Raw genomic sequence first — 27,595 nt, forward strand, 5'->3', positions numbered from 1 at the left:
GCAGACCTTCAGGACAGAAGAGAAGGGTGACAGCATAGAAATATAGCCTGTCTAGCAAGTCCATGAGGACTTATCACAACAAATGATACATACTGTTTAAATGTACATCTTGCTGATGTAGTGTTTCAATTGCCAAGACATTTCAGCATGAAAAAGCATGACAAGAGTGAAACAAGAAGCTGAGAAAGAAAGAAAGAAACAAACAAAAAAGCCAAAACAAAAAGAAAGAAAAATTAATTGCGATGTTATTCCACAGGGAGGTAATACTTTATTTGCTGCTGTCATGGATTTTGGTAGGCCCTAGAAACATTACCCTTTTTAGCTAGGGCACAGTACAAGTCAGTAGAATCTGTTATTATCCTCTTCCTCCCTGCTACTTTTCATCTAAATCAGGAAAACCTCTTTAGCCCTTATTATTCTACATAAAGGACATAAAGGAATCCTAGATGAACTCTGTGTTAATTTTTTTTATTTTTTAACCTGATTATTTTGATCTCTACTAATCTGTAGTAGTAAATTTCACAGGGTAATTCCGTTGTGAAAGATGTTATTTCTGGGTGAGTTTTAAATCTTCTGCTCTTAGATGGTATTAGTTTTTGATGTGGGTGACTGTTACCTGTTAATGAGGAGGGGGGGGCCTGCTCTACACTTTTCATAATCATTGTCCCAAAAATATTAATGATAAAATGCTTCTTATAGTCTCACTGCGAAGATCTTTGATATTCTGAGGTTGAAATGCTATTTTATTCTTTACTGGCTTGTCTAATTGTAATTGATTGGTCTTAGATAGAAACTGTATGCAGTCACTTGATCTAAATCCTCAGAGAAGGAATATTCTATTCTGCCTAGCCTGTGTAGTTTCTGTTTTTACTGTATAGCTCTATATGTGAGCAAATAAACTGATTTTTTTTTAGGTTTACTAAAGAGTATAAAGCTTATGCTGAAATCCAAATGTACATGCAAGATTAAACCAGTACAATCACTGCATCTTTTTTCTAGCGGGAATATTGCTGAAGAACACTAATTGCCAGGGGATGTTATGGGGATTATCAGTACACAATAGAATTTTCATGAAAAACTAGGAAGATATGTAGTGAAATTTATTCACTTGTCACTCTAGACTCTTAAAGTTCTACCAGTCTTTTCCCTGAAACATCCAGGCTCCAAGAAATCATTTTCATCTTTATTTTTACCTCTATGAAATGGCTTTTACAGAAATAATGAAAGAAGTAGATTACATCCATAAAGAGGAGATGAAACTAAACCCAAAACACAGATGCACAATATGGGTGTAAAACCAAAACACAGATGAACAGTATGAGCAAGTTCATTATGTGTGTGATTTAAGGAAGTGCCATTGTTTTCAAGAGCTCTACTGACTTAGGAAAAGATGCATTGTGTCCATTGAATTGGAGCCAAGGAAGATGGGAGCTTGATGTGAAAATACTTAGGGATGCTTTATGCTCTGTGTTAGCCTAAAGGTCACAGTGAACTCTTCTGGCCTTTAAATGTATGAATCACAATCTTTCATGAAAGGCTAAGACTTTTGTTGCAGAAGACAGAATTCTGATTTCCTGGCTTGAATCTCATAGTGTTCAACTACTCCACTAATGGAAAATCTGTTGTAACTGCTTAAAGTTTGACCGCATAGTGTAAATACTCTTGAAAACAATGATTTCCCAAAGATGCTTTTGGAATTTTTATTATTTTTGTTGTTCCAAAAGAAAGTGAAAAATGGATGTGTTTGCAAAGGCAAATAAAGCAGTAATGGGCAACAGGCACAATAACCAATATTATCCCTATTTTACCTCTTGTGTTCTGCTCAGTTTCCAAAGCAGCTCGCTGTGTTAGCACCTGCCACTCATATTTCCCACCACTCTCACTGTAGTCTCGTAAAATGCTATATTTCAATTTTGCATAACCCAACAATCTTCTGTCAAAGGAAATCCTCAATATTGGGCATGTTGCTGTCTGCTTTGTAAGATGCAAAGCAGCCGATTGTAACAACTATGGATTTAAAGCTGTCTCCTTTAATCCTTCTGTTCTTCTCAAAGACATGACTCTCTGCATTATAATGCCTCAAAGTTATATGCAGAAATTTGGCCTTCAACCATTTGACTTAAGTTTTTATATAGTTCTTTCCTTGCTTGTCGCAGTACTGGACTAACGATGAAGATGTCTGATGGTCAGTTGCAGTCTTTCTGTAGATTTTTATTTTCTGTGGCACTGGTTTTTATCACATATAAAGTGATAAGTCTGAAATTTTATGGCTGATGGGTTCAACCTTCAAACATGACCATCCTTTGAATAAATAGCATTTGAGTCTTTAATAGCAGGGCATCTAATAACTATGAGAGCCTCTTTCTTTCCTTTGCTTAGGAAAGACGCTTAGTCCAGTGTGTCTGAAATTTTTAAACTGATCCCCTGTAGCTTTTGCTAAAATGTTTTATATTTCATGAAAACTAAAGATAGACGACCAATGAGACATTTTTATTTTGCTGTGTTGCAAAAATAATTTTGTTTTTATTGTGTTAGTTTTGAAACTTTTCATAAATATTCTTGCTGATAAGCCCTTTTGTCCTTTATGTAACACAAACAAATCCTTCAACCTTTATATCACACAAATCTTTAACTATAGCTGTTTTATCTGTCTTGGTAGAAGAAAATGTTTATAATTCCTCGGTTGTCCAGAGGATAGAAATTATACAATTAGGTGACTTAGGTAATGAATCGTTTATCTCTGACAACAGATTTTGAATATCAAACTCTCAGAAAGGTGAATTATAAGCAAATCAGTCTGGAAACTGATTGCTTGATAAAGTCTGAATGAACCGTTCCCAAGGTAAACTAGAAAACTATTTAAAAAAACCCCAGCAGTACATTATCAAACATTCAAAACAGAAAAAAGAGGCGAAAGAAAACACAACAAACAAACAGAAATGCATCAAACTGCTTTAACTAAGAGCTCACTTAGTGGTAGTTGTCACTGTCAGCTTTTTAGGGCAAGAAGTCAGTCTAATGAATTCTCTTTTATAATTTTCCTGTTTGCTGGCATAAGAAGAGGAAACACATTTTGCTAATGACTTGCTATATGCCATTATAAGAGATGTAACATTGCTCACAGAAAAGGATATCTATGCAGGTTTTAGGAAAGTGGACATTGCCTTAGTCAGCATTGCTTTCCAAAGATATTACAAACCAGTGCATGGATAAGAAGTTCAAACTGCAAACACAATACATCTGGAGATGCCACTACTATTGCATCTGCTTAATCTGAGTGTTATGGGTTTGTGTCATGGCCTTGCTGCAATATGGCTTTGAATCTTTCCCATCTCTGAAATATTACTGCCTCGATCAGTGTACAGACTGTGATCTGGTATTTAAATTTGTCTTTGCTGTGACTGTGGTGTCTCTTTCTCCTGTAGTGCACTGAATCAGGGTGAACAAGTTCATTTTTATGGCTGCAGTTACGGTGTCATTTGCCTGTTGTGAGTTTGGGTTGGACATTTAGGAGGCTGGTTACTTGTGCAGGAAAAATCAGTGGTGGTTAGGCACTTCCCCAGGAGTGCTGTCCACTCTCCATGGGATGCTCTGGGTGTAGTGCTGGCAGAGCTGTGGCTCTGCACTTTGTGTGCAGGCTTTGCCTTTCATACTAAAATTAATAACAAGTCTAGGTGAGCTGTATCCTTCTTTCTGTGCAATAGCAAAGGCATTTATCTAGGTCTCAAAGTTAAGAAAAATTAACACTCTGTGCTTCAGTGAAATCTGTCTGTTCTGAGTTTTGGTGATGGTTTTTATTCCTGTTTTTGTTTGAAGCTCTGATTCCGACTCTGAGGAGGAGCCAATTACAGAGGAGGAATTGGCCAAGCTGAAAGAAGAGGTAGAAGAAAAAAAGAAACTAATTGCCACACTACGAAACAAACCATGGAAGATGAAAAAGAAGCTGTCTGTTCTGAAGTAGGGTTTGATTTCCATAATGAATATCTGCTTTGCTGCTTTGCACTTTGCACTATTTTTCTGAACCTTTGCTTTATTTCTAGACCAACTGACACAATTAACTCCAAACCAACTCTAAATCTCTTTCGCAGGATATGCTTTAACAGAAAGTGGAGTAAATGGCATTGCAGATCAGTGCTTTCTTGTCTCTGTAGACCTGAAATCAAATATGAAAAACTCAATTAATTTTCTTTTTTAAGTTTGCATTACATCCCCTTACAGAATCTTTCCTTTTCTTCAGCTATGCTAATGATAGTAAATTCTGCTGTTGATAAGTTTAATATCTCATTCAAGAAAGATTATGTAATTTCAGAAATATCTGAAGATTACTTGGGTGGGAAAAGAGGATTTATCTTTCTATTCTAACCTTTTGGAAAGAAAACTGTTGGGTTTTTTTTTTAACTTATTGTTGTGGTTTAACCGTGGCTGGCAACCAAGCACCACACAGCCACTTGCTCACTCCCCCCTTACCCAGAGGGGTGGGAAGAAGAATCAGAAAAGAATGTAAAACTTGAGGGTTGAGGTAAGACAACTTAATAGTAAACCAAAAGATGCACATGCAAGCAAAGCAAAGCAAGGAATTCATTCCCATCTGCAGGCAGGTGTTCAGCCATCCCCAGGAAAGCTGGGCTCCATCATGTGTAATGGTTACCCAGGAAGACAAACACTATAATGCCGGATATCTCCCCTTCCCTCTTCTTCCCCCAGTTGATATACTCAGCATGCTGTTCCATGCTATGGAATATCCCTTTGGCCAGTTTGGGTCACCTGTCCTGGCTGTGTCCCCTCACAATGTCCTGTGCCCCTCCAGCGCTCTCGCTGGCAGGGCCCAAGAAACCAAAGAGTCCTCAACTTAGTATAAACATCACCCAGCAACAACTGAAACCATCAGTGTCCTATCAACATTGTTCTCACACCAAATCCAAAACACAACTGCACCAGCTGCTAAGAAGAAAACTAACTCTATCCCAGCTGAAACCAGGACACTTATGAAAAAGCAAACTGATTGGAAATTGAGCTCTTGTTTTCATGCATTTTTAGGTGTGCCACATATAAAATTGTATTTTGCCCTAGCAAACCTATCACTACATTTTCACTAAGGCTAAAAATTAATGAAATTTCATTTATAGTTAAATTTCCACCAAGCACTGGAAACTGGTTAAATACAGATAACTTTATTCTTTTGCTAAAACTGTTACACTCCTCTGTTTTGAAGAACTCACACACTGCAATACTGCCCAAATACGAACAAAATACATGGCCTTGCTTTATTAGAAACCTCTAATACAGAAAAGATGCTCTCTCCTGCAGACAGTTTTTGATAGATAGAAAACACAGACTAATGGTAGGAGAGAGCATATGAAATATGGCGTGGAAGATCTATAGATCTTTTCCTTCTAGAAGGTAAGGTCATTTTGCGAAGGATACAGTTGCAAAGAGGAAATGGAAGGTATGTTGTGAAAGAGGTAACATGGAAGGGTGTAAAAGACAACAAAGTACCTAGGAGATGTAAAGTGGAAGCATTGTGAAGGTGAGGGAAATTTCAGAAAAAATAGATGAGCAGATTAGATAATCTAGTGATTATTCTATTTTGCATAGCCTATAATTGAAGGATCTTCATGTAAATAAAGTTAAAATTATTGTATTCTTACTATGAACAGAACTTCTATTTTTATAGCCATTCTTCTATCCCAGCATTCCTAGCAAATCCTAGTTGATAGGAAACTTCCAAATCTGGTACAGCCCTCAGATTATTTACCATTATTGCTTTTCTATGTGGGTGGCAATGAAGCTGCAACATGTAGTCCAAGGACAATCAAAATAAACTTCAGGCCTTGGAGTGGATCGTAAGCAAAGTTGGAGTAGCGGTAATTTTTTCTTCTATTCCCCCTGGTTGTGGGCAGTCATACTGGAAGAAACAGATAGAGCTGGTCTTTTAATACATGGCTCCATGGCTGGTGTCACTGACAGAATTTTGGATTTTTCAGTAACAGGATGGTCTACATGGCACCAGGCCTGTGGGTGTTGTATGGAATTCTCTTTCAAAGGGGGAAGAGGGTCTTTGCTCATGAACTAGCAGTACGGATTGACAGAGCTTTAAACTACACTTGAAGGAGGAAGGGGATAACACCAGTCTCATCCATGACAAGTCACAGGATGATACACCAAGGTTTGAGGGATGGGGTGCTGGTGAGGTCCCTCAGCCTGTTGCTCTGTGACCTGCTGGGTACACTGGAGCACATTTAAGTCTTACAAAGAGGAGCCAAGGGCTTCTGAAGTAATAGGAGTCAACAGGAAAGCACCAGGGAAATACCTCAAAGGAATTACAGGTAAACTCCTCTAAAAAGATGACATGACTGACAGCCCAGCTGAAGTGCCTCTATCCCAATGCATGCAGCATGGGCCACAAACAGGAGCTGGAAGCCACTGTGCTGCTACAGAGCTATGACCTAGCTGCCATTACTGAAACTTAGTGGGATGAATCCTGGGACTGAAGGTCCCTGCTATTGGTGGCTACAAGCTGTTCAGAAGAGACAGGAGAGGACAAAGGCATGGAAGGGTTGCCTTTATGTCAAGAAATGGATAGATTGTGAAGAGCTGTCTCTGAAGAATAACCATGAGCCTGTTGAAAGCTTATGGGTAAGAATTAGAGACCAAGACAACAAATAGAACTTTGTGGCCCGGCTTTCTGCAGACTTCCCAATCAAAAGCCTCCTTACTCCAGCCACAGGAGGCATCAAGGTTGCAGACTCCCATGCTGCTGGGGGACTGACATCTACTGGAAAAGTAGCAGAGAGAGCTGCAGGCAATCCAGGAGACTCCTGGAGTGCATTGAATGGTTAACTTTTTAGGTGCGGTAATAGGCAGCCCTACCAGAGGGGACGTGATACTGTAGGTCAATCAGAAACATGATGACTGGAGGCAGCCTGGGCTACAGTGATCATGCACTGTTAGAGTTTGTAGTCCTGAGGGATAGGGGACAGGCAAAAAATACTGTCAGTAGCCTGAATTTTAGGAAAGCAAAATTCCAGCTCTTCAAGAAAGTAGAATCAGACTAGATATAAGGAAGACATTTGTTACAATGAGCATGGCAAAACACTGGAACAGGTTGCCCAGAGCAGCTGTGGATGCCCCATCCCTGGAAATGTGCAAGGTCAGATTGGATGGAGCTCTGAGCAACCTGCTCTAGTTAAAGATGTCCCTGCTCATTGCAGGGAGGTTGGACTAGATGACCTTTAAAGATCCCTTCGAACCCAAATCATTCTATGATTCTGTCATCAACATCAGCTTGTTCTCTCAGTCTGCTTATATGACACTGTAAAAAAGACATGTTTGAAGACTAACTGAAAAATATATTTGCAGTGCTGGGAAATGTTGATTAACTACAGAGAGAAACCTCTAAATCAGATATGTAATTTTTCACGATATGTTTTAGCTCAGCCACTAGTTGTGGGTTTGAATGAGGAGACCCTCAATGAACATCTACAGCCTGTGTCATCTTTTACGGGTCAGAGGGAGTGGGAATATCAATCCTTTCTGGCTTAAAAAAAATCTGTGTTACTAGGAAATGTTTGTAACTACATGACAGCTTCTAGTTATCCTCAGTGAATGTTAAATTGCTGCACTTATTTTAGTCTCTGAGGAGGGCTTTCTCATTTAAGCCAATAATGAGTTTTCAAAATCCCACCCTTGTTATCTGTCTTTTTATTTTAACAATTTCTTTCTTAATATTCAGGGTGAAATGGTCTTGTACATTCAGCACGGACAGCAATTCCACCTAAATGTCCATTAGTTTATCAACTATATTCTCATGTTTATGAAATCTAGACTGGGACACTAAACATGCACTCAATTTTATTTGCCAACATCAAGAGGTTTATTTTAGTAAAAAACATGCGTCAATGTGCTCTTTTGGCAGTTTGTGACTTTTTTTTCAGCTCTGCTTTGCTACAGCCCTCTCTGAAGTAGACTTGGAAGCATATTACCAGCTTATTTGCCCTAGAAAAATGTGTATGCCAAAAGCAAATGACAGTTTTTCCATAGTAGCTTATTTATTTTAAATCTAATTTTAATAAATGAAGAATTACTTTTATTGCTGTGTTTCTCTGTCAAAAAAGTTTTCAAAAATAGTCACCTTTTATTCCAGGCAATCCCATTCAAGTTGTCACAATTCTGTACAGAATCATGCATATCTCAGCAGACAAAACACGTAAATCCAGCAAACAGCTGGAACAATAATAATAATAAAAGGTAAAACCTAATATTTAGTCACATTTTTAAATGTGTGTGCTGAGAATTAGGTTTTTTAAATTTGCGTGTTGCATTTTAGATGAAAATGATGGAATTTGGAAGCACTCAGTACCTTTGAAAAAATCAAACAAAATCATTTACATACCAAAATACACTCATAGACTAAGTTTTCTGGAGTCCTGGTTTTTAATTGGCTTTTTGGAGCCTAAGTTCACCTGAGTTGCAATGGAACACCTGGTTTTATTATGCTGCTTAAAATAATTGTTATCTAGATGATGTATTACAATGGTAGTCATAATAATACAGAAGTACCTATATTAGCACATTTTAGGTTATCTATATATTTGTTTTGTATTTTGCCAAGTTACTTAAGATTTATACCAGAATCATTAGTCTTACAGATTGCCATTACACATGTGGAAAATGGACACACAAAGTCTTTAAGTGCCTTGAACTTGTAAATGAATAATGTGACTTTTGAATACTCTTATAATACCATCTCTTGCTGCTGAAACTTTTGGTCAACAGTTATTTTCTCTGTCATCTGCTTCTTCTTCAGTGAAGGTTTTAGGGTATTATGGGATGTGTGGGAAAGGAAAGAAGACTATCTTCTTAGAGGTGGAAGAAGAAATTTCCTTATTCTTTGTCTTCCAGCTTCTGCAATAGAGAGAGACTTCATTGGAGATTTCTTCTCAGCATTAAGAGGAATGTTCTTTAGTGTGAACCAAACCCAACTTCCATGTTTGTTCTGTATTAGCACCAATTTTTTTCCAAGAATGAAAAAAATATATTCCCTAGGAATGCTCAAGGTTTTGTTACATATTCATGACAAAATAAGACCAAAAAAAATTACTTTTTTCATATTACTCTGAAAAGCGAATATTAGGGATAATTAGGACTTTTCATTCTAAATACTATTTTTTTTAAAGAAGTGTTAATTTATCAGAACAAACTATTTTTGGGGAAAGATTTAATTTTGACTATTTTTTTTTAAAGTGACAATAAATTTTAAATTGTTGAAACATTTTGTTTAAGCATTTTCAAGACTGAACAACCCCCTCACTTCGATGATTCAAAACCAATTTTTCCATAACATGAAATTATGGGATAGGAAAGTGATTTCTACTTAGGTCAAGTGACTACTTTGTGAAATAGTCCATCTTCCTTAATTTTTTTGTTCTGAAAATACATGAATGAACAGTAACTTTAGAAAACAGATGCAGAACTCATTGCTTTGTAGAAAATAACTTCTGTCAAAACCTGGCTGAATTACTCATTGCTGAAATGGCATTTTTCATAGAGATGCACTGGTAAATTAGATCAGCTCTAATTTCTAATTTACATCCCTGTGTCTAGAAAGATGCATTTCAAACAGCCCCCATTCTCTGAAGAACCATCACTGAGGATACTACTCTGCTGCATGGTCTCTCTGCGATTTGAAGTTAAGCTGTACCAGCACTGTCAGACTCTAGCCTCTCCTTGAGACATCATGATCAGATCTTTACAGTCTGGAGATGTGAAAAATGAAGAAGAAGCCAAGGAGAGGAATGAGAAGGTGTTTTATGGGAAATAGCATCGCCACTCTCCCAGGCCCTAAGCGATAGCCTAAGTTAGGCTGTGGGCTGGGGACATATGCGTCCATGCTATTGAGAGCATGTGTGTGGCTGGAGTTTAGACTTTTTTTCATTTCCAAGACAAATATTTTCCTTCAGAAGAATTTTCATTTTTTTTCCTTTTTTTTCCTTCCACTGGTTTACATGGTTTGTGAGTATGCTGTGCCTTTCCTATGGGAGATGGAGATTTGTCCCCATTTGTTCCTTGTTTTGCACATAACACTTATAATCAAAGTTTTGTGCTATAAAAATAGCAAAAGCTATTAACAGCTATGTAGTTTACATCCACCAGCAAAGCCTATTATGGTACCATATAATCAGAGAACTGAGCACAAGAATCCAGAAATGTGCTTTAAAGCTGTACCACAAGCAAGTTTGTGAACTATCAAAAGAAATGAAATGACAATACCCCTGCCCTTCCCACCCCCAACCAAAAAAAAGGCAGTCAAATGTCAAGCTTCTTAGGCTTTTTAAAAGACATCCAATTAAATACAGACCCTAAAAAAAGCCATGACCACTTCTTGTTTTTTTCTAAGAACAACAGAACAGAAAAGTCTCTTCTCCATCTACCAGGGACAGAATATAATGTGGTGATTTTTCAGTATTTTTTTAGCATCATTTATTTTATTACAGGACTTAGATTACCCATCCAGACAGATGAATCAGAAACAGAATATTTTATAAGCATACAAAACCAAAAGATACATGACATGCATGTGTGGGTTGGGGGAAGTTTCCCATTTTTAGATGTGTTCTTTGTACTCCAATGAATCAGTATTTCATGTCTCTTAGTGTGGACATACTGGCAGTCCTGGAGGCTAGCCTGGATGTCCTGGAGGACAGCTGGGTACTAAATAACACTATAATTTGTCGATTATTACTGCTGAACTGATTTTCAAGTGAGCTTTGCTTGACAACTATTGTTTGGCAGTCAGTTTTTAACCAATCTTTTTAAGACTTGGAGAAATCCTGGGTGATCAATATTAATATGACATTTCTTTTTTAATGAGTTTTTAGATCGCGGAGACTGAAACCTTCCTGAACTGTTACTGAAAAATGTGAGCAATCCACTTAAATGCTATTCATAGCAATAACCTCTGAGAGCTGTAATTCATCCTCTCAGTGCAACACTGAAGTGCCTGAAGTACCATACACCTAGCACTTTGGAAGCTGTAACTGCACACCTAGTGTTAATAATTAACTCAGGCTTCTCTGGGACAATAATGCCTGGCCCCATGCAACATTTATTAGTTCCTTGTGTCTGTAATTCAATTAATAAGGTTTCTCTGAAGCTTCTTTAAATTCACAGTTAGCTAACGGGCCACACTTTGGCCTATCTTGTGATATAGATAATTTACCTATAACACATGATACCAGTGATTACAAAGCTCAGTTTTGTCTCTCTGCGTTGTTTTTGACACGTCCTCATGTTAGTGAAGTTGCATGACTTCCAAGCAGGCATGCATATATATGTATGTGGTTTCTAAAACAGTTCTATGGGTTTAGGGCTACTTTTTATTGCTTGATCGTTTTTCCTGTCCTCACATTTTACTTTTAGCACAAAAGGAAGGGAGGAAAAGACAAAGTATTGCAAAAATCCGCAGGGATGTACAAATAGAGGACTTTTGGTGAGATAGCTTAGACATCAAGGTAGAAACCTGAATTAAGTAACATATTGGATTATATTTAACAAAAAAGAATACGTGTCACAGACATGGAAAGGACATTGCAAGCCCGTTCTGTGACTGAATGGTGCCAAGTTATTGCTGAACTTCTAAAGCCGGGAAGCTTGAGTAGAAGTCAAGGAAATATCTCCTTAACCTACAAATCACAGAGGTCAGGAGTAATCCAGAGGGACTAACCTGCTGCAGAGCTAGTGAGGGAAGAAAGGCTGAGGAGGAGAAAGAAAACATGTTCTGTTTGATGGCTTCAGCATTGTCTAGCAGTTAGGGTTTCTGTAATACTTCCTTGCACAGAACTGCACATATTTCTCCTTCATTACCCACAGGCTCTCCTTCAGGCTCTGCTTCTGCACTGAATTTGTTTTTCAGATATTTCATTAAAACTCTGGTGGGAAATTTTCTTAGAATCAAATTGTTACAGAAATTTGCATTAAACTACCAATTAAGTAAGATCTTGAAGTCACGCAAATATTCACGGCTGCAGCTAACACATAAGCCGCTGTGGAGCACTTAATAATGCCTTTCTATAGCTGCATGTGGTTGGGTGACTTCATAAGATTTAGTCTTTTTCAATGAGCAATATGAAAATGCTATTTAGAATGTTATTGGTAAAATCCACCTCACCCCAAGAGGTAACACAGGCTTGTAGAACATCAAAGGTAGCTTGACTGCATTTATTCCAAGAGCAGAAGACGATTTGCACTCTTTCCTTTCACAAAGTAGTATTTTTTAAAAATATAATAATCATAGAACCTGCATAATAATCATAGAATCATTTAGGTTGGAAAGGATCCTTTAAGATAGTTGAGTCCAACTCTTAACCTAGCACTGCCAAGTCCACCACTAAACCATTTCCCTAAGCGCCACATCTACACATCTTTTAAATACCTCCAGGAATGGTCACCATTCTTCCCTGGGCAGCCTATTCCAATGCTTGATAACACTTTCAGTGAAAATTTTTTTCCTAATATCCAGTCTAAACCTCCCCTGGTGCAACGTGAGGCCTTTTCGTCTTGTCCCATCGCTTGCTACTTGGGAGAAGAGACCGACACTCACCTGGCTACAACCTCCTGTCAGGAAGCTGTAGAGAGCAATGAGGTCTCCCCTCAGCCTCCTTTTCTCCAGGCTAAACCGCCCCCGTTCCCTCAGCCGCTCCCCGTCAGACTTGTGCTCCAGACCCTGCACCAGCCTCGCTGCCCGCTCTGGCCACGCTGCAGCACCTCAGCGTCCCTCTTGCAGCGAGGGGCCCAAACCTGAACACAGCGTTCGAGGTGCGGCCTCACCAGTGCCCAGGACAGGGGGACCATCGCTGCCCTGGCCCTGCTGGCCACACTGTGTCTGGTACCAGCCAGGGTGCTGCTGGCCGCCTTGGCCACCTGGGCATACTGCTGGCTCACGCTCAGCCGGCTGTGGACCAGCACCCCCAGGCCCTTTCCCACCAGGCCCTTTCCAGCCGCTCTGCCCCAGCCTGTAGCGCTGTGTGGGGCTGCTGTGACCCAAGGGCAGGACCCGGCACTGAGCCCTGTTGAACCTCACAGGAATGGCCTCGGCCCATCGCTCCAGCCTGCCCAGGTCCCTCTGCACAGCCTGCCTGCCATCCAGCAGGTCAACACTCCCCGTCCCTACTCACCGTCATTTGCAAACTTACTGAGGGTGCACCCAAAGCCCTCGTCCAGATCATCGATAAAGACGTTAAACAGGACTGGCCCCAACCCTGAACTCTGGGGAACACCACTTGTGACCAGCCACCAGCTGGATGATGCTCCACTCACCACAACCCTTTGGGCCATATAAGCATGTGTTACTTTTTTATTAACTATGTGCCTATTACTAACTATGTGAAGATTTTGACTATTACTTTACAAGAGTGGGAAATATTAATAGCCACAATTTTTAATATGTGTTAGGAACCTCCTCTTGTCATAGTCAGTGTGAAATATGCATTAATGCCAAAATTACCATTAATTCCAAAAATCACAGTGTATTCTAAGTAGACTAGAACAAAAATGGAAAACTAATATTGTAAATCTATCATTTACACTCAGTTGATTTTTTTTCAAGGTGTATACAACAAATTTTTAAGTGCATGAAAGCAACATACAAAAATATGAAAGGAGCTGCTTAATACTTATTTCATGGAACATGAAAGTAGCTTCATAAATATTGGATTGCATGGGTCCAACTGGTTTTGTGCTCCAGTCTTGCATGTGTAACTCAGTTGACTGCATGTGTCTCTGTATGCAGTCAATAAGAAGTTTAACTGGTATCAGATCATCATCTGGTTTGTTTGTGGTACAATGATGTACTTAATCCAATGCAGGCCAGCCAATGGAATGAAAACCTGAGAAAAACAGATTATAAAGCATTAACACTTAAGGGGGGTGTATAACATTTCTGTGACCAGCACATACAGGAGTGGGTCAGTGTTGAGGAAGAAGGGATGCAGGGAGAAAGGAATCCTCAGCACTGGCAAAGTAAAACCCAGGGAAGCATTCAAGAGTCAGTAGCATTAAACCTGGCAATCTGGGTCACCACCTTCAGAAGGCAATGTTTTGGTTTGTCCTGGAGAAGAAGCTTAAATGCTGTTCACACTCAACTTGAAAGTTTGCTTATGGAGAGTCCAGTAGGCAGAGAGGGATAAAAAATACTACTTTTTGTAGAAAACCTTGTAAAAAGATATTTAAACAAGTGAAGAGAAAGTTTGGATTAAAATACATCTTTTTATGTCTTTCATTCTGGAAAGTTCCTTCTTGTTTTAGCTTAGCTTAATTTTATAGCAGAACATGTTTGTGGAGAACTTTTGAGTTCAGCTACAGGTACAAAATATGTTCATATCCACTATAGAGGATCTTTTATGTGTTAATGGTTGTTTTCATATTATTCCTTTAAATTTCTGACTTACTACTTCACTATAAAAAAAAGAACAACCTGCAATGTGAAATCTTCATATTCTTCAGTATAACTGCATCTAATTACTGACTGAAAAGCACAAGTTTTCTACAGCTCTGTAGGTTTTGATTTCAGTAATTTTTCATGAACAAGCTCCAGTGCTTAATTACCTAGTGACAGAAGTGATGGTAGAAGGTTTTCCTCTTAAGTCCAAAATACGATATGCTGACTTGGGTGATAGGTACGTTCCCAGTTTATTGTTTCTGGATGCTTTTACGGTACTGTTGTTCCAGCACTGACTGCTGAGTTTACAAGGAAGCTGCCACCTGCTGTTAGGACTGCCACTATCTCCTGACAGTGCAACAAGATTTTAAATCTTGAGGACATGGATTTAAAAGGGACTCTCAGACATTGGTTTCCTGAAGCTGAAAGAATCTGTTCTCTCTGACTTATCTGAGAGAGCTGAAATTTAAATGTAAAATTTTATGCGAATCAAAATGATAGGAGATGTGAGCGTGGAGCCAGAAAACCTCTGAAGGACTTGAAGTGGCTTTGAAAATAAAGAAGGCTCAGCCAGTGACAAAGTTAGCTAAAACACAGAAAGATCAGACTCCAAAATCCAGCACACAAATGTGATCCAGAAGAATAGAATTGAGAATGAGGGCTCTAGAGCCTTAAACAGATGCTGACTTGATCCCTGAGGAACACTTTGAAGTGGTAAATAGGTGGGATGTGTGGCTGGGTATTTTTGTCTTTTTATAACTGGATTTGTGCATGCCTTGTGCCACAGGGAAAAGAAAAGAAAAAGAGTGATCAGATTGTGATTCATGTAATTGTGTGTAGCTTTTTGCTTCTGCCAACCTGTGTCTTTGAAAGAGAAAATGGGATCTCAGATGGTGTGAAAAGGGTGCTAAACTCCTGGGGAGGTTAGGTGAGGTGAAACTGGTCCTGATGCCTCACCAGCTGGGTTTAGATGTGAGTTCTTGGAAGGTGAGAATTCTCAGAAGGCTCTCAAAGACTGAAAGTCAAATTCAGTAGCTCAATTTTGCACCATCTTGGGAAGCATAGAAACAAAAGGTTGTTCAGGGGCTTGTTACTGTGAGCTAAAAAGTCTGCCACAGTGGGTGTCTAGTGGGGAAAGGTTTTGATAGGTCTTCAGATGACAGTATGAAGATCACCCTAAGCATTTGTGGTTACTAAAAATACATAGTATTTTTAAAGTGGCTGAGATTTTTAGCCATGAGTTAAGAGAAAATATGACACGGCTAATATTCTTCTTCACACATAATTTTAACTTGCCTTTATCACAGCTATGCCACTATTCTGCCAATGCCATTGTCAGATTTTGCAGTTTAACACAATCTTTTTGCTTGCTTACATAAAATATGTGAACAGAAGATATAACCATGATAATTAATTTCACTCAGTGAACTTATCTCTAGTGCTTCTGGAGAGCCATGATCACAATTAACATTTTCCCAGTAGTCCACTGTTTCTCAAGTGCTTAGTGCAATGCCCAATACAATATGCAATTCTTTGCAGACATCTAGTGTGATGAGAAAAGAGTTACACGGTCTTGTGCATACACCACCAGCTAAGGATCCTTATTCTATTTCCCAGTGCTTTAGATCAGGACATTTAGCCTTTAGGGAACATTTTATCAGTAGACAGACATGGAAGTCATACTTCTACAGGAAAATTATATAAAAATTATATTATAAATCAGATTAAATGGAAGAAATATTAGTATACTTGTGATCTCTTTTTATTGCTTTATTGTGGGGACACTATTCCTTTTTAAAACAAGATAAAAATCTTTCTTTCATAATTGTATATCATTATTTAACTTCCATATCTTTATAAGCAAAATTTAAGTGTTTTGGGGACCAAAGAAGGTACAATTCTAAGAAATTATTCTGAAGATGATATATGCAGAAATTATGAAGAATTGAATTAAATTTAGTCTTGAGAAGGGTAGACAAAGGGGAACCAAGTCTGTAATGTATATATATCTCCAAAATAAAAAGTGAAAATAGATTTCCCTTAGATAGCTGGCCAACAATTTATATTAGTTGGAACCAGGAGGAATAACAGTTTGTGAGTGGCACAAGTAGGCAGCAGCTGAACTGCAGAAGAAAGCCACTGTGACTAAAAGTATTTGATGATATTAACTGGTTGTAGGCAGATCTCAGAGTTCCAAATGCATTTTGGATGTAGGCAGATGACCAAAGTGGCTTGTTCTGTTTGCATTACATTTGATTTGTCTTCTGTGAAATACAGAATCTCAGAACTTTTCTTTCTAAACATTACTAAGGGAACAAGATTATAGAAAAATCTATGAGGAGTTAGGACACATAAATAATTACATTGATACAGTAGAGACAATATAAAATTTACCATAGCATCATATCTTTCTCTCTTTTGCCCTCATTTTCCAGGGAAGCCCAGCTTTTTGTTGAAAAGTTTGAAGGTGCTCTTGGAAAAGGAAAAGGAAAAAAATTCTATGCATTCAAAGTGATGATGACCAAGGTAAATTTATTATTTCACTAACTTCATGTAAAGCAAATAAGGAGCCTTTTGCAGATTATTGCCATATGTACCCATCTTCCAAAACAGAGTTCCTTGTCTTTCTTTGCATTTTAACACATGTATTTCCACTTCTCTTGCATGAAAAGATTTCTAACATAAGCTCCCAGTTTGATTGAGAAACTTGTCATCAGAACAAAAATCAACTGGTTTGCAAGAGTTTAATATCTTATTGAAGTTAATTTCTTTTGGTGTAGAGTGAGCTTTTCTGTGGACTGAATCCAGAACTCAGTCTTTCTTTTGAGACAAACTTCTGTGAATTATCACAAAGTGTCTTTTTGCCCCACAGCAAAAATACTGTTAGCATCTCCACTGAGCCAAGGTTCTAGGACCACGTATATTCTAGTATGGCTCTGTAGGACTGACTGAAAGGCCGAACAGTGGTTGCTGAGGACCCAGTGTCCAGGCAATGTGTATTCTGGCAGCTCTTTCTCTGGGCTAAGACATCTATGGTCTCAACAACTAAATACCCAGCACAGTGGATGTGGATTAGCATGCCTCTCAAGTATATTTTTTGACGTAGTTTTATGCTCTGACACCACTTTACAGTGCAAATACACGTGTAGTAAATTGAGATGGTTTGGAAGATTCACTTCAAAAAACACACTCTTGGCCAAACTAAAATGCTGATGCAGAATGATGCCAAGAATATTTGGCAGGACTACCTGCTGTGGCTAGGTTCACCCTTAGACTGGATTTTCTGCAAGCAGTTGTGTAGTCTCATCGCATAAGCATTAATGTTCACAAAAAACAATAAGACTTTCAAACTCAGCTGGGCACTGGAAGCTCAACTGCAGAAGTTAGACTTACCTGATAGATAAACCACTAGTTAGAGTAATTGCAATGTGAAATGACACAGCTTGAGCTCCAGATCTGAATTTTGAATAGCAAAGGAAATAACAAAATAAACTCTTAGAAACAATTAAAAAAATATTAAATGAATGGCATGAAAGGAAGGGATTATTTTATTATTCTTCTTGTGGAAGAGATAAGGACTTCACACAGAGCCAGTAGGAAACATATTCAGAACAAACAAAAGGAGATGGTCCTTCGTGAGCTAGTGCTATCTGGCAAAGAATACTGTAGATGATTAAGGGGAAACTGAACATCTGGGCATTGAGATGATGGTAGGTTTTTTTATCTGTGACCCTTTACAGAAATGGATGAAATTTCAGAGAGATTTTGAGAATTTTAAGACAGCCTGCATACCCTGGGAAATGAAAATTAAGGAGATTGAAAGTAAGTACTTATGGAAGGTAATAAAGAATAGTATCTAATATCATATTCCTGATGCATGCCAAAGTGGCAAATTGCTTTTCAATACTTTAGAAATATATATCTGTATTCAATGTGTAATATAAAATCAATGAGTATTTATTTATTAAGCTTGATGGTATAGCTAGTTGAGAGAGTGTTAGTCAACTTACAGGTGATCCTTGAAAGGTGGAATTGGGATTTAGCTGTTGCCTAACATCACTTTAGTTTGCCTGTGTACTATAATTATTTCTGTGATGTTTTTTCATCATCTTGAGACTTATGGTATTTTGGCATTATTTCTCTCATTTTCAACTGCATAACACAACACAGAGAAAATAACAGTGGTCTTAGATGTCCCTATATATTAGGCATAGTGTAGTTAGTACTTCAGGTATGTTTGAGAGCAGGTTTTTGGCACAAGTGAGTTTTGTGTTTCAGTTCCAGTGATGAATTAAACTGCAGCCCTCTCTGAAGGAAATTTGCCTTAACTGCGTGGATACCTGAGTGAGACTCTGCCACTAATGAAATGCAGATGGAAAAGTGCAATGAAAACTTATTTTAGAGAAGTTGCCATTGGAAGAAGCTGTGGGTTGCATCAAAAGGCAATAACTGTAACAGAAGAAAAACAGGAAAATGATAAATTGTTAATTTTGTGGAGTTTTAGACTACAAAATAGCCCTTGAGGAAAAATTATACAACGTTCTTAAACACATGGTCTACAGACCACTGAACAGATTACCTACTCACTCAACACAAAATTTAGGAAGCAGCTGCTGCATATGTGTAGTTAAAATCAAACTCAGCAGCAAGATGCATGTGGTGTCCTAGTGGACTGGACACATAATAGATGTCTTGAGGATCTGTGAAAGTAACGTTTCTGAAAGTTTCTGTAAAGGAGTTGTCCTGGCACAAACTGTTCTGCTAGCAGTAACTTCCAAGAGACATATTTCTTTCCTCGTAAAATCAGAATAAAAAATTGAACAGGGTATTTTTTTCCAGTCCCGCTTTTGTATCTATTTATTTTTTCATTTGAAACAAGTAACATTTTTGCTGTCACCTGGAGGGTCCCAAAATCACAGTAGGATAGTACCTTTTCATAATCTCAAGGGGGAAGATTATGGATTTTACTCTTTTTTTATTATTTTTTTGTTCTGTTCAGTGTATCGCTAAGGCAAGCTGCAATTGTTTCTTTTACTTGCAGAAACAATGCTCTGTCCAAAAATTAGTAATTTAAGAAGTACAGTTAAACTATAGTTTAGTGCAAAACCCTGTAGTCTAGAATAAGTCTTGATTTCAAGGGAACACCTCTGAAATATTGCTGCGGAAAATAATTTTAAATCACAATAAACCTGGTTAATCTAAGCAGTAGCTCTCAGCCCATACCTAAGATTTGTGTTAGCGCATTTATAGTACTGAGATCAAGGTTGTCTTAATGACGATGCTGATAAAGCTACCATGTCCCAGAGAAATAGAGCATTTAGATAATAAAATGAGAAGTGAGTGAAACTGAAATAGAAAAAAGCTAGTCTGTGTATAAGGGAAGAGTAAACATTAAGATACATTGAGTCACAGAGACCAAAAAACTGCTGCTTCAACTTCTAGAAATGTATATAGGTTGGATGTGTACTACATTGGTCATATGTATCAGGTTTAGTAAAGTGGAAAGAGTTATCTTGTGGTTTTTGGCATTTAACAAGCTGTTGGTGTTGAGTCAAGGATTACCCTGCGTTCTCCAAATTTCAGGTTAGCAGAGGTAGTATAAGATAATTTGTAAAACTATTTTTTATATCAAGCTCTGATCAAAATCTCCAGATTTGATCAGAGATCAAATACAGAACAAATTGGAGGAGCACCCACCTTTTTAACAGACTCAGCTTCAAGCTTGTATGCACAAAATCCAGGGAATTAAATGTTCTTAACAGGTGCTGCCTTCAGACATGGAGTCGTGTTGATGAAGCAGAAGTAACTCTGGAAGGGGAGGCTCCAAACTGGGCAAGGGCCAGATTCCTCTGAGTCCTAGCAGCCATGGCTGTTTGGGGCACAATTCAGTCCCTTGTAAAATGACTTAAACACATGACATGAAACAATAAACAGAATGTACCTGATACTGCTTATAAGGAATCTGGCAGAAAAATGTCTTTGGTTGCTTAACACTTTACATAAGAGTTGCTAAATACAGCATATTGAACACTTTGGAGAATCTTGCTGGCACAGGCAACACCCTGCATGTAACCACTGGATCTCTCAGTCCACCCAAAATGCTGAAGAGTGGTTGAAGAAAATAGTTGAACACTAGGCTTGGACACCAGGATCAATATTTAAAAAGATGTTGTTACACAGCAATGTTTGTGTAGAGTCCTTAGTCATGTCAGTTCCCATGGGCTGCAGTCTCATGTAGCAAAGTACGGTTGCATAGAGAAAACTGGAGTGAGCACTGCCTACTCAACAGCCCATTTTTAGAGGAGACAGTACAATGAAACAAGCAGCAAACAACATCAGATTGTGACAGGTAAAGTAGGTTGTTTGGACCACTTGCAAAATGCACTCACTCAGTTCACTTGCCACAGAGTTGCGTCTGTACAACTGCTTTCCATGTCAGTACACAGTTTAGCATTTTTAGTAATGTTTCTTTTGTGCCAATTTTTCCACGAGGACATGGGCATACACACAGGTATCTGGTACATTTCATTCACTAGTACACATGCTTAAAAATGAAATGTTCATAGGTAGCTTCTGCTCCTTCCAACAGATGGGATTATAGGTAAATTACCACCTGCTTAGCACAAAGGAACTAGAGGTAAAACTTTTATGTAAACCTCTATGATCACTGCTAATACTATGCTTTAAGCTACTTCCTTTCCAAAGGCAAGCACAACAGAAAGAAGTGCTTATTAACAGGGTATAAGAAGAGGTCATGCTAATAGCACATAAAAGAGGCAAGAATTTATGAAAGTTCTGATTGAATTTTGCATGATCCTAGCTAAAAGAAAGTGTAAGCAGCAGAAGCATGAAAGGAACAAAAGCCTGACAATTATGTGCAGACTACTTTGTAGAGGAAACCTCTATTTTTCAGCTATAGCTATATAAGCTATATATATATATACCAGCTATAAGCCTATAAATTCGGCTTGGTGGGAAGATTTAAACACCTTCAAGAAGATACTTTTGATTAAAAAGGGCTCATTTAGGATAGGCCAGATTAATCTAAGAAGGACACCAGCTAATGTTGTAGGTAGATTGAAGTGCTCTTTCTGCTCTGAAGAAAAAATTCTGATTTTATTTCAAGGTCACTTGTAGATACCCAAGAACAACCTCGACCCAGTCAGATAATTCAATGGTCATACTGCTGTGCCTCAGACATGCTACAAAAGAGTATAGGAAAAATACATAAATATTAACTATTAAACATTATTAATATTGGCATGAGAAAACACACCTTTGTTTTAAACTTTTCATACTGTGTCCTAAACTACAAAATTGCTTTAACCACACATTTAGACTTGATATAGGAATCATTTCTCTTGGGCCTGTGGACTGGCAGCAGGAGCATTATTAATATTTAGATACTAAATTTCTTTCATTTCAGTAATAATTATAATCAACATTGTCATTTAATAACAAAATAGAGTAATGAAAAGAAGAAGAAAAAAGGAAAGTATTAATTACATTTAAGCCCTAGCAAGAAAACTCACCTTTAACCTCTGCCTAATTTCATAATACTCCCCACTATAACAAATAGGACCCTTGTCACAGAGTGATTTCCTTCTCATTATTTACTATCAGAGTGCATCAGGCACCTTAACTAGACTGTGTCTGAATAAACTGTTGAAAGGTCACGTTTTTCTTGTGAATGACTGGTAACAGAACTGAAAACTCCTGTTTTTCTAACTCTGAGAGACAGATTAGCCTGACTGCCAGCTGTCCTGTATTCAGCAGAGCTGTGCTGCAACAAACTGGGCTTGAATTTGAACTGTTATTTCAGTTTGGCCTGAATTGCAGAGTATTAGTCAAATCATGCCCTTAGTGCCAACTGCTTCCCCTGCAGTCTCTTCTTCACACAGGTCAGGGTCAGGAGTCTGTAGTGGGTGGAGTCCAAAGCTTCATCTGTGTACCTGGTAATGGAACTGCCTCCGTACCTGCATGCTGGTGGAACACATAAATAGCAACGCAAGAGAAAGAAAGGGTACAAAACACTGGCAGATATTTTTATTCTTCCCTGGTGAGCACTCCAATAACAGCACTTAAAGTATCTGGCTAATTCTGTGCTGCTTCTGATTAAAACTGAATAAGTACTGATTCAACATGTCCAGAATACTTACAGTTCACATCAGACAAATAAATAAATAAATATATAAAGGTTATTTGCTGTGAAACCTGCCACTAGGGGATTTAATAATAGTTTAGTAATAGTAAATGTCGCAGCTTTTGCACAACCCTAAATACTCCGTGTAAATAATACTCTTACATTTTTTGCTTCTGTTTTCTCTGCCAGGTCAGTGAATGCTAGTATGCATTCTGGAAAAAAAGTATTAGAATTATGGTAATAAAGAAAATTAAAAGCTTCCCCTGACTGTATTTATCTTAAGTGAACTTTGAGCATCTTCATCTTAAGGTAAAACAGCATGAGACAACTAACTTATTTGCTCTTTTTTCACATCTCATGTTTTCATAGGTCACTTTGGCTCTTCAGTAGCGTCTTATTTCATATTCCTACGCTGGATGTATGGAATAAACATGATTCTCTTCGGACTGACTTGTGGACTTGTAATGGTGCCTGAGGTGGGAATCTTTTAAATTCTCATTGAGAGTTGTTACGTGAATTTCTGTCTTTGCAGTGAGATTTCATAGGACTGGACCTTTAAATAAATTTGTAATCTCTTTATGCTCCATTTAAAAGTATTAAGGTGTACTAAGGCTGCAAAGATGTACTTTCCTTGTGGACAGTTGTCTCTACACAGACATGACTTGAAATAGATACAACAGAGAAATGTATATAGGATTGTGTCCTGAAAGTGCTTTCCCACAGTATGGAGTTGGAGCTAAACTTTTTTTTTTTTTTTCTATGGGGAACTAAGGAGAGGAACTGAGTCTAAGAAGCAGCCAAGTGGAGTACCTTGACTAAAATGTGCATTGTAATAGAAAGATACATTCCAGACCTCTGAGGCACCATGGATCCTTCTCAGTTGCATTAATACTCATGTGCTGATAAGGCCCAACAGGGCTGTAAAATCACAAGAGAGACCCCTCATGTTTTGCACTGTGTGCAGCATCGCTGTTAATAATGCTGCTCAGAGCAGATGTAATTCAGGCAGAAATCACTTCTGTGAAATGTAATATTTTTCTAGTTCCTTTGAACCATGATACTGTCTTTCTGAAACAGGGGCTTATATAAAATTAAAAGTATTGTGCCGTCTCCCTGATTTCATTATTCCATAACCTCTTACTTATCTTACCTCCTAATAAGCAGCTGGGAAAGAGTCACATAGGAATTTCCAACAGCTTCCTAGTATAGTGTTTCAATAGCATGATCCATCTTCAATTGAAGCCAAAACAGGAAAAATGCCCAACAGTTTGCAGGATAAAGCTTGGAAAGGACCCTGTCAGGACATAGACTGCTGAGCAAACATCTTGCCAGGAGCAGTGGGCCCTCAGAATCAAAAAACTGAATCCTTAGCTTCTTCCCATACACTTCAATTGAAAAAACAGTAAAGTCTGTAATGCAAGAAAAATTGTTCTTCTGGTCTTGTGTGTAAGACAAACACCACTCATCAGAGGAATCTGGATTTCTGTCTTGCCTTTAAATGTAAGAGGCACAGTTTGATAATCCACTGATACCATTGGAACATTACTTTAAATTTAGAAAACACCATGAATAGGTACTTAAGCATAGTTTCAATCATTAATGCAAGGAACAATGAAAAATATTGGAGAAATAGGTCATCCTCACTAAGCAGTTTAGGAACACAAAACAAGTCTTCCTAAGAAATGACAGATCACTGTCTCTTCCCTTTGTTGGTATTTTGCTTTAAAATGTAAATTGCTCTCATTTTTTGGTTCAAGGCTTTGATGGGGAAACCATACGGCTCTTTACCTAGAAAAACTGTCCCAAGAGCTGAGGAAGCAACTGCTATGAACTTTGCTACTCTCTGGGATTTTAGTGTAAGTGCATAAATTTGCAATAATGCATATTCACATGAGTGATTTTATGGACTTAATTAATTATTTAATATTTCAGGAAAAGATGGCAATAGAATTAATCTAATACTTCTTTTCACAAGGTCTGGGTACAGACATTTACTTCAGACAAAACAAATAATGAAGCTCAATGTCCACATGCACATTTCAGTATATGCAGCAATCCAAAACCATGCAGCAACAACTCTCAAAGCTGGATTCACATCCCTGGGTATTGATGTGCCATTTCTTATAGGTGAATTTTGTCCTTTATTTTAATATGATTAAGGTTCCAAATGTGAGGATGCAGTGTGAATTAGAAAAAAAGAAAAGATAATCCAATAATGTGCTCTGTAGGCTTTTCCTAAAACATTTTTTATTTTTAGTCTTATAGAATATGCAGATACTTTAGCTGAATTGAGAAACATATCTTAACTCTTTACCATTGACGTGACACCCAGTCTGGCCTGTGGAGCTATACCTCCTGCACTGAAAAGTTAATGGTGTATTCCTAAATATGTCATAATGCTTTTTCTTCCTGAAAACAGAAGTTTTATCAGATTTTGTGTGTGGCATGTCTCTGTAGTTGGCCTCTTTATATAAAGATGACACAAATTTGCGTAGTCAGCTAATGATAAATTTGGTATTGCAATGTGTTTCTTAGAAGGCTGTTTCTCTGTGGCATGCAGTCAATGTCGTCAAAAGGTACTCTGCACTGTGAAAGGGTGCAACCATCTAGTTAAGGTTTTTCTGCAGATTAATGGAAGCAGTATCCACAGAACAAAGTGTGATTTCTCCCCAGTCTTTCTTTACCTTCTGTAAAAGGTACCAAGACTCTGAAAGACTTATGCATATACATATCTTTTAGCCCTTAAGTTGTTTTAGCAACAACAAGCATGAATATAATGTCAGTAGCAGACCCGTTTCTTGGAAAAGTGAAGTCAGGTGCAGCTTCCTCCAGTTTGCAGCTCAGGCTCTCCAGCTGTCTGCAGAACAACTCATCTAAATGTGACCTCTCCATGTAGGTTTGACCTGTGTGAAGTCCCATCCCACCTATGCTGGTGAGGAGAACAGTGCAGGCAGTCTCAGAAGGGGCACAGGCAGATTTTCATACCTGTTCTCTTTCCAACAGGAGGCCAGCTCTGATCTCCCCTGAAAAAACATGAAAAGGGTGCAATGTTTATACTTCTCATTAATATTGCCATTTTTCAGTATGGTTAAGGTGTGGAGAGATCCCCAAGCTTGTGATATTCAGATCTCAGTCAGGATTCATTGGTTTTTGGCTCAATACTTTGTGGACATGCAGATGCTGCTGTATTTTGGTCCTTTATTTAGCTTCCTTGGCTCTATTTTCAACCTTTAGCTATCAGCGGAGAAAGGATTGGGTTGTACGACAAGAGAACATTGGAAAAAACCTTACTGGATATACCTGTTTTCTAATTTACAAGTAAATCTTTCAGGCTTATTAACTGTAAACAACGGAATCTAAAGAAAATAATATAACAATGGCTAGAAATTAGCCATATTATTATTATCATCATCATCATCATCATTAGCAAATGTTTGTCTTTTCACTATAAGGGTACGTAAAGTGAACAGATACTTCTGCCTTAGTTAACATAAAGTGATGGACCCTTCTTGGATAGAAAAGAGTACAAAAGATTTTTCTAAAAAAGCCGTGTATGTAACATTTTGCAATGACTGCTGCATAAGATGACAATGCTTCTGGTTCATCAGGAGTTTATTATTAGATAATAATAAAATGAGAAATTAAAACATTAGGGGGAAATTGGAGACAAAGGAATCACAGTAACTTGGACATTTTGTAAAGAGAATAAAAACTAGTAGAGCTTTATATACCCAATGGGAAGAAAGCTTTTAAAAGAAATGCATTTGAGAAAAGATGAATGAAGACAGATGGTAGAAAGGGAGGGGAAGTTTATAATTGTCAGAAACAGGATCTGACAGCTCTGAAGAAGAAAGTGTTGCAAGTAACAGGGTAGCAGTTAACACAAGGAGCAAATGCACAGGTAATTAACATGGAATAAAATAGCGAAAGAGGTGTATGTCCTGACATATTGAGGGGGAAAAAGAATTTTATTGAGTTATGTCAGATTGATAAATTCTCCCTGAAGACAATGACATCTTTAATTAAACAGCATAGGAAACACTACCTTTCATCTGCTAGCAGTTCTTGTATGCTATCAGGTAAGTTACAAATAAATGAACTCATATCAACAAACATTACTTCAGCCTGAAAAAAACCCCAAACTCCACCAATCTTTAAGACATTAAAAAAAAAAAAAAAAAAAAAAAAAAAGAAAGATGAGCACAACATACCTTTTGAGTTTTTTGCTCATTTTCTCATTTTCTGACATGGCAAAAAGAAACAATTTTGGATTATGATATATTTCAGCTGGAATTCAGTTTTAACATTGTATGTTTTACAGTTCAGATAATAATCCAAACGTAAAATTCAGACTTTCAAGGCTCATTACAATAAAGCATTTGACCAATAGCCTTATCTCTCCCCTCTTTTATGTCAGGCTCAGAAAGGAGAGCAAAAGATCTTCCATGCATGCCTGCCTTTACACAGCTAAAGATATTTCAGGTCTACTGGTGACATGCAGTAGGCAAAGCCCAGGAAACAACATATGGAATGACATGCAGTGGAGGAACTATCTCTGACTTTGCAGAACACAGCAACTTAAAAAGCATTTTAGTAATCTGCGGAATCCAAAAGGCTCTCCAGAGCTACTTTAGGCTGTATTGAAACCCGGGCTAAAATGGAATTGTAGGATGCTTTAATGAGCAAAAATATGCAGATGATATACTATTGAATTTGAATGTGTCCTGAATGATAGAAATGTTTTACTAGTAATTTACTATCTGTTGTGTAGGCACATCTCTCAAAGCTACTCTGATATTAAGAAAAATGAGATATGTTGATTACCAAATCAAGACATTTTGAATAGTATTTCTGTTTATCATATATTAACATTTTATTTTCTGCTTAGGATTGTAAATTTGGTTTTCCAGATAACACTCTGACTCATTTCGTGTACAGTAAGAGCTACAACAAATTAAGTGCATGTTTTGCAATAATATGTAAGAGAAAGGTGTTATTTATTATAAGTAAAATGAGCA

At 37.8% G+C, this 27,595-nt stretch overlaps 1 protein-coding gene across 1 annotated transcript in view; it reads left to right on the forward strand.

Moving 5' to 3' along the window:
- Positions 1 to 27,595, forward strand: part of TMC1 (transmembrane channel like 1) — a 59,304-nt gene that overhangs the window by 2,018 nt on the left and 29,691 nt on the right. The window contains exons 2-6 of the mRNA XM_037372630.1: positions 3,817 to 3,957; positions 16,870 to 16,960; positions 18,175 to 18,256; positions 22,947 to 23,053; positions 24,335 to 24,433. Coding sequence (XP_037228527.1) covers positions 3,817 to 3,957; positions 16,870 to 16,960; positions 18,175 to 18,256; positions 22,947 to 23,053; positions 24,335 to 24,433 — 520 coding nt within the window. The remainder of the gene's footprint in view (positions 1 to 3,816; positions 3,958 to 16,869; positions 16,961 to 18,174; positions 18,257 to 22,946; positions 23,054 to 24,334; positions 24,434 to 27,595) is intronic.

Source organism: Falco rusticolus, chromosome Z (genome assembly GCF_015220075.1).
Source record: "Falco rusticolus isolate bFalRus1 chromosome Z, bFalRus1.pri, whole genome shotgun sequence".
NCBI lineage: Eukaryota > Metazoa > Chordata > Aves > Falconiformes > Falconidae > Falco > Falco rusticolus.